The 15,347-nt window shown below is 34.2% G+C and overlaps 1 protein-coding gene across 13 annotated transcripts in view; it reads left to right on the forward strand.

Annotated features, from left to right (window-relative positions):
• LOC119640955 (RING finger protein nhl-1) overlaps nucleotides 1-15,347 on the forward strand; it is an 88,530-nt gene that overhangs the window by 66,911 nt on the left and 6,272 nt on the right. For 11 of the 13 annotated variants that reach the window (XM_038039336.1, XM_038039338.1, XM_038039340.1 and 8 more), the window contains 4 exons: nucleotides 7,994-8,272; nucleotides 10,059-10,817; nucleotides 12,820-12,979; nucleotides 13,483-13,623. In XM_038039336.1, the coding sequence (XP_037895264.1) occupies nucleotides 7,994-8,272; nucleotides 10,059-10,817; nucleotides 12,820-12,979; nucleotides 13,483-13,623 (1,339 nt within the window). The remainder of the gene's footprint in view (nucleotides 1-7,993; nucleotides 8,273-10,058; nucleotides 10,818-12,819; nucleotides 12,980-13,482; nucleotides 13,624-15,347) is intronic. The other 2 variants (XM_038039347.1, XM_038039348.1) reach the window with 1 other exon arrangement.

The following is a 15,347-nucleotide window of genomic DNA, read 5'->3' on the forward strand; positions in this document are numbered from 1 at the left end:
ATTCGTTTTTAATGCGTGAACAGAATTTTGTCGTGTATGTGCCGTAGACAACCGCTCTCAAATAACTCCTGAACAAGTAGTCTACATGAGTTTAATGCCAGCTACTTGAAGGTCGTTCGATATTGAAACTTTTTGGTATTTTTAAACTCAAGAAGTAGATTGTATAATTAACAAACTGTACGCAATGTAACCCTGACTTGTTCACAAATATGTCAATTTGTGGATCGATCTAAGTAGTTCCCTTTTTTCATCTGTCCGTCTGTATGTTCGTTTGTTATAAATATTTTCCCGATTTTTCAAATTTCGGCAGAGCGCTGCAATTTCTTGCAGACGGTATGACTAAATCGATTATGGGGCACGCGCAGACTAAACGGAAAATGCCTCTGCCTCCTGAGTTTTTTACATAATACTCAACACCAACAAAATGTATGACGATCAAAATTTTTACGTTTATACTCTGGGTGATCCTACATTGCATGTACAAGAAAAAAGAGAATGGGTCACGCTCATCCAATATTATAGATAATCGAACTATTTTTCGTTTTCAAATGAAAGCAATGACAGCCGAAAATATAATATTATTTAATAGCCTATACCGCAGGGGTATATCAAGTTTGTGTGGATGTATGCAGCATTCAAAAGGATTTGAGAAGAATCTAAAATTTATTGTGTTAATCGATTCAGAATCACTTTCTTCATTGATCTAAGCTTGCCTGCGCGTCTGTAGGTCTTGTTTTCTTACGTTCAACCTGCGGGGTGCAATTTTTCGGATATATCGATGAAATTTAGTACAATTACTTGTTTTGGTGTTCAACGGTGTTCAACATGGGTGGGATCACATCACTTTGCCAACCACTTCTCATATAACGCCTTGTTTTGGAAAGTCTCTTTGTGAACAACTGCAGAGCGGTGAAGGCTAATTTATGAGGGTTCGTGGCCCACTACGGTGTTTTTATTTGTTTTTCGAAAACAAGGAAAAATAAAGAGCAAGCAAAATGGAGAACAGATAAAGAGAGGCACAGCTATACATTCCAAGTTTATTCAAAGTTCTAAAACAGGTTAACTGTATTGGTTTGCCTTTCGAGAAAATTCCCCTAACAATGCATGAATTTTGATAAAAAAATGTGGATTGAAAGAAAGATTATTCGATCGTGAAGTACGCGTCGGAGATTAAAACCCAAGAAAATCTTCTGATCTCCCAACAGCGGGACAACTGTCGTACTTCCATGTAACAGTTAACTTATAATGGAGGGCATGCAAAATTCGTTTTAAGACGAAAAAGATTTACGTACCTCATTTAGCATTTGATACCAGCACATGTAAATAAGTACATAATTACTGATTGGACATAGAATACTTTTGTATCGTAACAATGGGTTTTCAGTTCCGAGTTTTTGTCCATATATTTCCATGCTTCTTTTTTTCTCATAGCTCAACCCTTTACACTAAAGTAATATTAGTTAGTGTAAAAAATATTGAGCCTCTTGCCATTAGGGATAAATGTTATTATGAAATAAATTTCAATTTATATGCATATAGAAAGGGTTGGCCCAAAAATGCATGGAAAATGGAGTTTAGATTTCTACTAAGTTCCATTACTTTTTAGACTATCTACTTATAACGTTATATGCATATATACGTACATCTGCATATCCAGACACATATTTATATTCTTTATTTATTATTAATAACGTGAAGAAGAATTGAAAATGCCTAAATGCATACTCGATATTTAATATTGAATTAATGTTTATTTAAAGGATAAACGCGCATTATATGTATAATATTATTTTGTATATATTTGCTGCATCAAAAAGAGAAGAAAAAACAAATTAAACTCATAACTTCACCGAAACTTGCATATCTTCGTACATGTTAATGTTCATGTGTGTTGTTATATTGTTATCATATAAATGTGTTATTGTTTTTGTACCCATTACCGAAGGATGAGGAATATATTCATTTTGTCAAAAAGTTTGCAACATTCAAAAGGAAGTCCCAGAGATTCGATAAAGGATATATATATTCTTGATCAACATGAAATTTTCAAGTGATGTAAACACGTCCGTCGGTCCATCTGCCTTTTTAAACGTTCTTCTGGTTGTAAAAATGACGTTACCGGCTTCAAATTTGCCAACCTAGCACACAGATTGATATTAAAAGTGGATTAAACGAATCGAAGGACAAGGTCTGGAGCACCGCGTGAACTGAGGCCAAGGCGGTTTTCCCAAGAAGAGAAAAAATAGGTTTTTGCTCATTACTCACAAATTACAGCAGAAAAACTTATAAAAAGTGGACCGTATTTGCTATGGGCGATGCTATGGCACCTCTAAAATTGCCAACGCCTATTTAACGTTAGAGTGTACCAAATTTTCATTCTTATGTCAAAACCTTTAGGATGCGAACAAGCAAGCTTCAATAACCCCATAAAGTATATAAATTGTTGACCAGCGTCAAATTCGGAATGCACTAAAGCCTGTTCGTTTGCCCATCTGTCCATCCGCTCAACTGTATAGTGTCCGTGGTAAATTTTGCTAAAGAACTTGAAAAAAACTCAAACCGAACAGAGCACTTGTTTTCTGTGGTTGTTGCTCCTTATTCACAAACTGCAATAGATACAAGATGCAAAATTCAGTCACGCCCACCCAATACAGTAGGGAATGGAAATTTAGTTTTTCTTCTTTTCGCCTTAAAGTGTATTGAAATTACGTTCTTTTATCAAAATATGTGCAACGTTCAGAAACAAGCTTCAGAGACTACATAAGGCTTTTATAGCATTGATCAGTATTAAACGGTGATGGGTATAAGAGATTCGGTCGCGGCCGAATATAATTTTCTTACTTATTTTATTTTACTTTTGTGTTACAGATGGCATAATAATTTTTTTTTTTTTTGTTTTTGTTGTGTACATATGTTTGAAAATATCAGAAATCATTTCTTTTCTTTTGCATATTTATAGCCTGATATATCTGCGCGATATAGGATTTAACATTTTGGCCCTTGTGTTTTTTGTTCGTGTCCTTATGCGCATAATCGTTAAATTTTTAACATTTTCATAAAAAATAAAAAGAGAAAACAAGAAATAAATAAATAAAAAATAAAATAAAAAGCCACCAACAGACGTAAGACGTGCAGTCAAACAAATGTATTTAATAATTGTATGCATTAAATATTCTTTTATATCTATGTACATATATACGTATGTATATATAACTACCTTAGTTTATGAATGAAAGTAAATATGAAAACGATCAAAAGTTCGCATCTATGTATCAATCAATCAATCAATCAATCAATCAATCAATCAATGAATCAATCATGTGTCCAACGCCTTTCTAGGTAAATAAAATAATGCTTTTTTTTATTATTAAAACTTAAAAAAGAAAACGAAAAAATCCTTTTGTATATAATTTCAATTTTATATACGAGCTTTGTTTTATTGAAATTTATTATAAATTATATAAAAATGAATTTCTTTTTCTTTTCTCCACGTTTATAAATATTTGTTTTTCTACTAGACTGCCAGTTAGCATGTCATATATCAATAGAACACCCTATCATCGGACAAAATACAGAAGGCGGCTTGTGGATAATCCTCATAATTGATTTCATAAAAACACAAACCATACGTTCTCGTTATTGCTGCTATAGTTATTATTATTTTTATTCAAATTATCACTATTATCATCATCATCATCATCATCATCATCATTATTATTATCATTATTATTATAATTTGTTCCCAATTAGTATCGTGTTTGTTAGTTTTATTATATGGCAAAGTTTGAAAATTTTCTCATTTTTTCTTTTCACTTGGAATCCATAGAAATGGGCTCGCAATATATATGTAAAATATACACATTATATATATATTTTTATATATATATATGTACGTTTATTTACATACAGATATACATATATCTATATAAAATGATAATAAGATCATTTATTATATATGTCTGCAGAAAATAAATATTAATTTAAAAAAAAAAAAGCAAAAGAAAATAAATGATTTTACGATTTCAGACATAAACGACTGCTCTCCATATTTATGATCATTATTATGTGGTGCGATGGTTTTTGTGGACAGTTATACTTGGCCTTTTTGGTTGAGTAAATTTAAACCAAACAGTTTTATATATAATATGCTCGATTTTCAAGAAGCTTTAACAACAATAATAATAATAATAACAAGGATAATAATAATAACTTGTAACAATCCCGATGATTCCTCAATGATTTTGCAAATTAAGAAAAAAGTAAAAAAAATGTAAATAGAAACGTTGATGTAATCGATGATGAACCAGTATGGGTGCATGTTAAAATTGCCAAAGGTTTTAATCCACTTGAGATCTTAAAAAACTTAAGACTAATTTTTTTATATTTCGTTTTTCGTCCTTCGCTCTTTTCGTTCCTTTTTACCGGTTATATTGCGTGTTGCTCCTTCTCGGTGAAATCACTTCTAAAGAACAAGCAAATATTTATGTTGAAAAGTACATTAAAAATTAATTGGTTAATAGTATCCACTTACGGGGAATAACTGGCAATGCGGTGCGTAACCTGAAATGTGTTGTATTGCATTCTTTCTTTTTATATATCTACTTTAAGGGTTGTGTAGCGTATTGCGCGCGGTGACGGAATCGCTTATTGTAGATGAATCTTTTTTATACCCGACATTGCAGGATATTCATTTTCCCAAATCGCTTGCGATGCCCAGAAGGAGTTTTTAGTATATATATATATATAATATATATTGATCAGAATCAAATTCTAAATCGATTTAAGTATGTCCATGTTTAAGTCTGCGTGCCTGTCCCTCTGTATATTGTCAGTTTAAAACATTTTCCTGGCCGTAAAAATTACACTGTCGACTTCAAATTTGACAAGAACATTGAAAGCTTTTGCGCGTAGGATGTTATTGAAAATGAGCCAAGTCGGTCGGTGGACACGCATTCAGTACTACATAACCTGAGGACATCTTTGTTTTTCGAGAAGATTAAAAAACTAGTTTCTTGCTTGTTACTCATTCACTAAAACTAATAAATCTAAATAAATTTGAATGTATATTTTACGGGCAGTGCTATAGTACCTCCAGAAAAATGTAAAAAATTGACCCCACCTACCCTACATTATAGCGTCTCAACATTAAATTTTTTTTTCAAAACCCTTATAACACCGCACAGAAACAAGTTTCAAAAATCCTGTCAAGTATATAAAATCTTGGACAGTTTCAAATTCGGAATGGATGTTCGTCTGTACATCTGTCCGCCTGGGCAACTGTGTAGTAATTGTGTCAGTGAGTGAGTTCTGGAGATGTCCATTTCCGAAAAAAACACCATAATCGAGCAGCTTGATGTGTCATCACACAAGAGCTCTCTTGCACAGCCACAATTGGTTTATTTATTTATTTAAATTTATAGTAATATGAGAAGTCTTTCCTTAGACCAATAAACATATCTGTTTTATCCGCGTGAGCAGCCGACGTATGGTTTTTATAAGGTACAACACTTATGGTCCAAAGGTACAGTACTCTTGCAGGGATGTATGCAAGACACAGAAGAACTTATGATAAACCCATATTTTATTGTAATGATCGAGTCCGGATTACTTTCTGAAATGGTTTAAGCGGGCCATCTTTTTTTGATTAGGATTTTTAATATGCTTGGATACTATTTGGTACCAACAAGTTTTGGCTCAAGGTTGAACTCCGGTGAAAATGATTCGGATTGGAACATTTTCTCAACCACTTTCCATATTTTGAAAAGCCATCATATGAATAACTGTAGGGCGAAGTAGGGTGTTTAATGATAAACCTTGGCCCGCCGTAGTGTATTTTTATGTAGCTTCATCTAAATATCATCTACAATATAATTTTCTTATTTTTATCCCGTTCCAGCAGTTATTGATGTGAAAAAGGACTTTTTGGTGTTTAGCTATTGTTTTCACTTTTTCTTGTATACTGTGCCCGACTTTTAAATTGATATCTGGGTAAAAGAAAATTTTCTCATTCCCATAAACAACACACCAGAGATTGACTTTACATAAATTTTAGGCTGTCACTGCTTTATTTTAAAGCCACACTGTTACCTAGCACCAAATGAGATCCGAGTATTGCTCTGACTTGCACGATCCACAAACGCTATACAGAAATTCGGGTGCATTAAAAATTCTTCTAAAAAACTTCTAAACAAGTGACCTGTTTGCGTTGTTCCATGTCTGCATTTGTTGCTTTGTATACTGCATGCTCCACTAAATTTCATAAATTCATTCCATTTATATTTCTTCTCAGCTCGTGCATATTTTGGGCCTGAATATTGAATTAATTTCCGTGTGCAGTGACGTTCAAAGTACTGCGCAGATATCTAACCTTAAATTGTATGCTCTACATAATACGTTTATAAGCACAGTATATCACCATTTTATATAGAATGCTTTCACTTTAGAACATTTGTCGTAAAATACATTGACATTGGGAAGTTTAAATAAAAATGCTCTTACAATTTCATTACATCATTCATTATGTTCACGAAGAAGCTCTTAGCTGTTAGCTATAGTGGCGACATTTTTAGCTGACCCGATTGAACAGACTATCGGTAGGCGAGACCATTGCCGTCATCGAAATTTATGTAACAAAAATTGAAAGTTTTGACGGATTCAAACATTAGTCTTAAGGTGTAGTCTCTTTCACCTAGACGTGGCCTTTTAAGCTTCGCTGCATTTTCCAGCTCCCATCATGGTAACATTTGACAAGAAAAAACTAGGTCATTTTCAGATGTGGATCGATCTACTCCGTAATGAAATATTGAAAATTCCCCATAAAAATGGTGAATATGTCGCGAAGACACTTCGCTAAGTTGGTAATGCTTTAAGTCAAGTGTCCTTTCGCGTATCTTAAAGTAATTTAATCAAAAAAGGTGGACTTTTCAGTTATGCCAGAAACGCAGATATTCTAAATCGTGTTCGGCCGACTACATAAAGTGACAATGTCGCATCTGTAGCTGGGGATGCAGCACACTGCCGGCCTCTGGAACAATCTACCAGCTGTGGTCTTTCCCACCGTACGTGACGACGCGCACAATCACTACCTTCTCCTTCCATCCCTCTTCCTGCTTATAACTCATCCTAAAATAAAAAAAGACCAAAGAAAAATTTCGATACGATGGCAAGGTAGCGTGCACAGCATAGAGATCGGTATGTCTATTCTCATGAGTTACAGCTGACATAAGAAGTGAAGCTGGCTAGTTACATACTACTTTGACTTAGAAGTTGCCGTTAAGTAAACAAAGGAAAAAGGAGATATATATGTAAAGGGAGAAAAAAATTTTAACAATTCCCGGTACTTTCCTGATAAGGTTATACATTGCCCATTTATCAAAACCGTTTAAATATCCATTATAATACAGCTTTGCTTTCAAGAGAAGTCCACACAGACACACATATATGTCCGTATAAATACTTAAGTACGGAGTTAAACAGATTTTGTTCCTTAAGTCGAAGAACATGATTGCAGTGAGCGTAATAAGATTTCGTTGTAGTTTCTTTAGCATGCAGCTTCTTTAACCTCCATATGCGTGCATGAGCTTACATTTGGCTTCAAGTTCTACGACCGATTCTTGTGTTAGTCTACAGAAATTTGTATGCTAAGCTTATGATTATATTATAAATACAACTCAAATAGTAGTAATAATTTGTTGAACATATAAATGAATGCATACACGTTTACATACATCTTCTTAACTCTCACACTAACTCAAAGCTAAACCTTATTTAAAATTGTGATTAAAAAGAAATAGAAAATGAAAATATTGCAGATAATTGCTTAGGATATAACAGCACTGCAGTGACACAATTATAGGGATTAATATATATACATATATGTACATACGTATATACGTTGCTTTATAAAATAAATATTAAAGAAAATAAAATAAAAAGAAAGAAAAGATGGGAAATTTCACTTTAGCAAAATTCGAAATATGGTAACTTTCCACAGCTACACAAGCCGCTTTCTGAATAAAAGTAAAAGCAGCGCCATCGTGTCACAACCATTGTTAGCGACCCCAAATGCCTCATTCGATGAGGATGCCAACGGCACTGGCGATGATTCGGATTCACGTTACGGCACCGGACGTTCACGTTATTTAGCGATGAAGGAACGACGCAATCGTTTAGCACGTAGCCGTTCATCGCATCAATTTGGCAACGACGATGACGATTTAGATGAACCGGTATCACCGACAACGGCCTCACCCTCCGCTTATTTAGCTTCAAGGTGCGAATCAAGTTTACAAATCTTTCCTTTTTTTTTTTAATATATATATTTTGATTTTAATTTTCTTTTTATTTATATTTAATAAGTTTCTTCCCGTTTTTTACATTTTTTTTTTTTTTTAAATATATATTTTTTTTAATTGATTAATTCCTGTCTACTTATTAAAGTATTAAGGAAAAATTTATAAGATAAAGAGGGAACGCAATAACAAAATTTCAAATTAATTAAAATATAATCAGGAATGAGCAGATGAAAGTTTTAATTTGGAAAATGCAATAATTCGGTATTTTTAACCGCAATACCTGCATACCCTATATTTGGGTGTTGTGTTGTAAATTTAAATCTAAAATGGAAAAGAATGTAGTGTATAATCTTATATAAAAGAACAGCAGCATTATAGTAGTAAGCAATATTTTATCATCATTTCAATTGAATCGGTAGCAAATATCATAAAAGAAATCATATAAGGAAAAATTTGCAACGTTTGCGACACTTAATACCATTTATTTACTTATCGTAACGCCTTCGTAAGGTGTATTAAAAACTCCATCATTTATCATTTCATGGATCAACAAATAAAAAAAAAAATTCAAAAAAAAGTTGCAATAACGGACTAATCAAGAGTTCTATATACTTTTTATTCATTTAACATAATTGTTTATTATATTTTTGAAAGTTTAATTTCACTCTGTTCTTTAAATTGAGTCGCATTTTTTTAACTCGTTTCCTTTCTTTCATAATGTTTTCAATCTCATGTTTAGTGTAACTGTGCGTTTTTTTCAGTTTTATTATCTTCTTATGAAAGCGTTTTATTTTGTATAAATTATGATATGCGAGTAATTTAAGTTAGTGTTCAGCTCGTTGCATATACATCCGTCTAGCAGATAAGCAAATCTTCGTCCTGTCACCTAATATATGGATTTCACAATTATCATTTTCAAGGTCGCCCAGAACGATTAAGTTTGATTGTTCATTTTGATCAAAATTGAGTTCATTGACAGCAATCTCGTATACAACTTTTTTCGTAACATAGTGCGTTGGTTCATCTCAAATCTAAATCATTATTTTTCCTCTTTCAGTTTTTTCAATGCTTTCCTATTGATGATCGCATTATGTGAACCCAGTCTATAATAATTTCCAGACTATCCTCGAGCACTACATAGGAAATTTCATTGAAAATATGAGTGAAAGAGCACCGACTACCAAGTCAGTGTTCGCCCAGAGTGGTTAATCAGTAAGGGCACGATGCTTATCTATTAGCCGCTTACCCGCTAGGCTGTTTACCTATCTCTTTCTTTCGCTTCATTTCTTTCTGCACATCAGCGAGTTACAGGAATAGAGTATATTCCCTGTGGGTTGGATTTAAAAAAAAAATCTCCATAGACAATATGAAAAACATGCTCAAACACTCGTCATGTAAGTCACTGACGTAAACATATAAACATTTTCCACAGGGCTTTAAAAATTGTTACCCTCACTTACTGTTACCCTTACTAGTTTCCAGCATTAGTTTATTCACTGAACGATTAACTTTCACAAAACGAGTTATCGATGATTGCTGGTATTTTTTTTGTGCCAAATTGATTGGAGTAAGAAAAACATAAAATTTTTTTTAATAAATTTTAAGACAAGTTCAAGGTCGGATTGCAATCGACCTTCACCAGCTAAGTGATTTGCAAAATAAAATGCTTCAAATTATATTATTTTCTTATGTTCGCTTAACAAAACATCTTAATAGGACTGATGTACAAACAAACGTTAAGAAATTAATTTTCCCCTTTCGCAGATATAGCGGTTACGGTACTTCGGATTTGGCTCGCAGTCGTTCATCGCACGCTTTGAAGTCACGAGAAAATTCTCCTATAACTGATCGCAGTACGACGTCATCTCGTAGCGCTATCGGTTCTTCATCGACCACTGCCGATAATAAAGATGGTGAAGCTTTAAGCTCCTGGGCTCGTTATCTAAAGAACAAATACGGCAACAAAAGTATTAAGGATACTCCAAGTGTTGGCGCGCGTGATGCACTGAGCAACAGTAGCACTGCTACGACACTGCCATCAACATCTCATAGCGTTGGAGGTAGTGGTAGTAGCCGTAGCCACGTTGCCAGTGATGTATCACGACGCCTTAGCCTAGGTTTGCCGTTGAGACAAGTGAACGAACTTGTTTCTTCTGATGATGACGGTTCAAAAAACGGGCTAGGCTCCCCTACCTCCCCTACGGTAGCAGCAGTAGCAGCTCACGGTATAACCGGAGTAGCAGGTACTACCCTTAAACAGTTGTACTTGCGCAAGCGTCAACAGCTGTTCCAACTGGGGGGCCGGGGGAGCGAGCCCGGTTCTTTTACTTGGCCACGCGGTTTAGCTGTAGGTCCGGATAATAGCATTGTCGTTGCTGACTCGTCAAATCATCGTGTTCAAGTATTTAATTCGAACGGCATTTTTGTCAAACAATTTGGCGAATACGGTAACGGCGAAGGCGAATTTGATTGCTTAGCCGGTGTAGCAGTTAATCGTATCGGTCAATATATTATTGCAGATCGGTAAGTGTACTCACATCAAGTCATCATATTGATTTTTTAAGCCGTATGTGTATTACATCCTATTCAGCTTATATTATCAATAAATCAAATAAGAAATTCAGTCTCTAGTTCCCTCTAAGTGCTCCTTATTTAAGAAGGTTTGTTAAATTCTTAATTGCTACCGACAGTTTCTTCTTGTCTGAAGCCAGCGGCGAAAAAGGGTAGCCCAAACAACACATATGGCTCCTTGGCTCCTTGAATATGTCCATGCCTTAATGACTTTTAATATAACGCATAGTGTCATAAAGTAGCGTATGATATTTACTTTTAAGAACAACATGCGCTATATTGCCGTTCAGTTTAAACTTTTTCATATAAACATCTCAAAGCTTCTCCTTTCAGCTTTGACATTCGTAATCTTGAAATGCAATTCATTTCAAAAAGGAAGAATGATGAAATTCGAATCTCGAACGCCTTTGGGCTGATTTGAACATATTCGAGAAATACAAATGTAAACTTATATCACAACACAACACTTTAAAAACCTGGAGAAGGACGGTTTAATCAATTTTAATATCTGAAATAGCATTCTTGACTCATATAGTTGGAAGAACTATCGTTTACCTTTCCTTCCCTTCGAACGATTTTCGGCGAAACTGATCCTTATCGAAACTTAGTTTCCACTGCAAGTGCTGAGATGCTATCTAGCTTACCGTTCAGGGCTAGTTTTGACCCTTAGAATTTGTGACATCGCTAATGTTACAAAAATAAAGATAGGAAGCTAAAATTTGACACCAAAATCCATTAAGAATTCCTAGGAAAAAAATGCTGTTTGCGGGAAGATAAATCCGAAAATCTGCTGCGCAAATGTTTGTCGAAACAAACGGCGTACTCGGACCAGGAATGGTTTCCATCATTTTACTATTACTAATACGTCGATATGATAATATTTTAATTCTAGTTTTGCTGTAACTGTGCGAAGAAAATGGTAAGGAGATGTGTTAGATTAAATGGGAAATAATTAGGAATTAAAATTTTGCCATCAATTGTCGCCGCATTTATACACCGATTAGCATCATCAATGATCTTGACAAACTCTGGATTATAGGTCTGGAAAATATCGTTACGTTGTGAGGCATTAAATAATTCGCAGCGCAGGTAGGCTTCGTGTTGCGCAGAAGAAAGGGTTGGCACTGTACCCAAACATTCATGTATGGTATTCTAGACTGGGAATAGACCCTTTCACTTGCATCTGGGAGCGCCGGCAAACGTTTCCGCCTAAGCCTTTGGACTTCCTCTGATTAAGCCATTAAGGCAGATGCGGACTCTAAATATCTAGAAACTGATCATTAGACAGAGTCTTTTTTATTTAAGAAAAGGCCGATCGGGGACATTTCCATCTCGAATTTTTGTTTATTGGTGGTGGATGGTTACTCTAAATATATCTAATACTCACATACAGGATTTCAATAAATTGTATTAATATTCGCCTCTTTGCTAGGTAAACTCAGGGCTTCAGTTATTGTAAACGAACTACGTTGGTTTATTTTATGGAAAGGCACGAAGAACGCACGAAACAAGTTTCAAATTTCTCTCTGATTTGTTACGACAATGAATAGACGTTTGGACTGCCCGTCGTTTAAAATAATTGCGTTCCTTTTGTTTTGCTATAAATAGAAAGATTATATTAAAATGGTTTTATTCTCCAGGGTTGAGTCAATCGAGAAAATGCTCTTTAAAATTTTAATGCTATTGTTTACTTAAACAACCTATCTCCCATGAACGTATGCATTTATTTTTTGTGGTAAATAACCTTTCACTTTTATAAGCTGTAACTTGTTGGCTTACTCTTTAATTTGTTCTAAAGGACATAAAAACCAATAGCAGAGAGACATTTAAAAAAAAGCATATTTTTAAGGCAATAAGGCTTGCAAGCGCAATATTTATTTATTTGTCCTTTTACGAAAATTTTTGTTTATTTTTGTTTTTTATTTTCTTTTAATAAACTTTAAATATTTTGCAGTTATAATCATCGCATACAAGTTCTCGACCCGCAAGGACGTTTTCTACGTGCATTTGGTAGCCAAGGCACCACAGATGGTAAATTCAATTATCCGTGGGGTGTAACTACTGACGCCTTAGGTTTCATTTATGTCTGCGACAAAGAAAACCACAGAGTCCAGGTAAGTATGTCCAGATCGTACAGCCAGTCAGGCAATTCCTTGTTGCATTCTATATTACTTTAATATAGAATTAAGTTGTAATTATTTCATTCGAAATATCACTTAAAAGTGTAAACGAAAATTCCAAGAAATAAGAGAAAGCATTTGCATAACCAATCGCAATGCACTCATATAAGATGTTTTAGTTTAATTTAAAACGTAGGCATTATTATCAAACTACATTTTGTCGGCAGAATCGTTTGTTAATTCATTTGTTTCATTTTCAAATTAAGTATTAGGACAAAAGATTAAAACGCTTTGATAATTTCATTTTAATTCTTTTCCATTTACTTTTCATCCCACAATTTCATGGTTTGCATTTTCTCTCTGTAGTGTTTTTTCGTGTGATTGTAAAGACATAGGAACGTGCATGAATGTAGGTAGGATGTAGGTGTGGGGCTGCACACGAAAATATTGTATTTTCTCAAACTGATTTAATTGAAATGATTTTGTGTTGTTTTTAGGTTTTTCAATCTGATGGTACATTTGTTGGCAAATTTGGTAGTTGTGGTCGTGGCGAAGGACAATTGGAGCATCCGCATTATATTGCCGTATCGAATACGAATCGTGTCATAGTCTCAGATTCGAATAACCACAGAATTCAGGTAATTTCACATTTCGCTGCGTACACTTTCAATTCGAACTTCCGCTTTCATAACCGCAGTATGAACGTTTGCTTCTTTAAAATAAGAAAACGAAGAGAAAAAGAGTAAAAATATTGTTTTAAAATTAAAATTTAACTTTAAATTTTTAAGCAGAGGCTTTTAAAAGGTTTTCTTTTATGCAAAATACTCATCTGCTTCTTGTTCCCTGGCACTTGAGATGATTATAACTCGACATGAAATATGTTTTCTTACTAACATCTCGATTATAGTAAAAAGGGATAATCGGCTTTGAGCAATCCTTAGGTCTAGCATTTTCGATGACAAAGTCTTTCAAGGCAGGCAAAAAATAAAGATTCTTTCTACTACGTCCTTCGCTGAAATGTTAGGCCTGAGCAAGTTATTAAAGATATTAAATCAGTTCGAGATATTATTCTCGGTTGCCTTTTCACACTTTGCGTACTGGACAACAAGTCAAAGTTGAAGTATACTTTTATTGGCCATTCACTGCTGATGACAAAAACAACTTCCTATTACTTTGCTCTATAATGAACTGTTTTGTAAGAGGAAACTGGCGAATTTTCAGCCTAGTCGTTAATATTTATTTGCCTATTCTCAAGTGTCGCTGCTTGAAACCAACAATCTTTTAGTTTAATTAGTTCCCGACTTTCCACAATTCGTTTCAGCCTTACTTGGTCCCCTTTTGCATAACCAGTTCTTAACTTTTATGCTATACGCTTTTAAAAGTTTTTGTTATGTCACAAGACTTATCAAGTTTATGCGGATGTACCTAGCACCCATAAAGACTTAACAAACATTCAACTCTTATTCAAGTTAATCTATCGGCTCAGCTGATATATGTCCACGTATTTTTGTGCTCAATCTATAGCTCGCAACTTTATATATGTATAGACGAAAATTGACACACAGACGCGCCTTGGCCGAAGGATAAACGTTATAAAAAATAGACTCAATCCGACCATTCCTCAATAGAGTGCTGCAAGAGAAAGATTTAAATTTTCTTAGAGTTTATACTGAATGAATAATTTTTTTAATCCGTTCACGCTTAATGGTTTTTATGAAAGTAGGTCTCTATATGGCAAAAAGATAATATATAACGTATTACAGTGGAAATTGATCTGTGATAATGATTTAATGGTTTCATATATAAATTGATTGTATCAACGTAAGTTCACATTTTGGACCCCAACTGCTACAAAGGCTCTCACAGAAACTTATTCTTTATGTGGGAAAAAAGTCCACATTTTAATTCTTTATAACGATATGAAGTGAAGACTAACAAGACATTTGATAAGGAAACTAATTCTGCAATATTTGGGCCATGTAACGTCACGGTTTGGGGAAACTATTTAACTTTAGGTAGTTTGTAACGAACATGGATGAAGAATTGCATTGGTCGAAATGCTGTGGGGTAGGATAATGGTCGCCCTTGCTACACAGTTGGTAAACAGAACTTCTTTGATAGGTTAGGAATATCCATCGATAGAAGGATGCTTTTCTTAGAAGCATACTTATGACTTTAGGTATTCTTTTCCAACTTTTTAACTTTAGCGTTGAAATTCTGGCAGTTGTAATACGCGACTATCTTTGCCTTATGGTACTTACCACTTCATCACTTTCTATTTAAACTTGCATGGAAAAATTTTTCAATACACACAGACGAGTCGACTTGTGTTCAGTGTAGTGCGTGTTTTCTTTTCGTCTGC

Source organism: Glossina fuscipes, unplaced genomic scaffold, assembly GCF_014805625.2.
Source record: "Glossina fuscipes isolate IAEA_lab_2018 unplaced genomic scaffold, Yale_Gfus_2 133, whole genome shotgun sequence".
Taxonomy (NCBI): domain Eukaryota; kingdom Metazoa; phylum Arthropoda; class Insecta; order Diptera; family Glossinidae; genus Glossina; species Glossina fuscipes.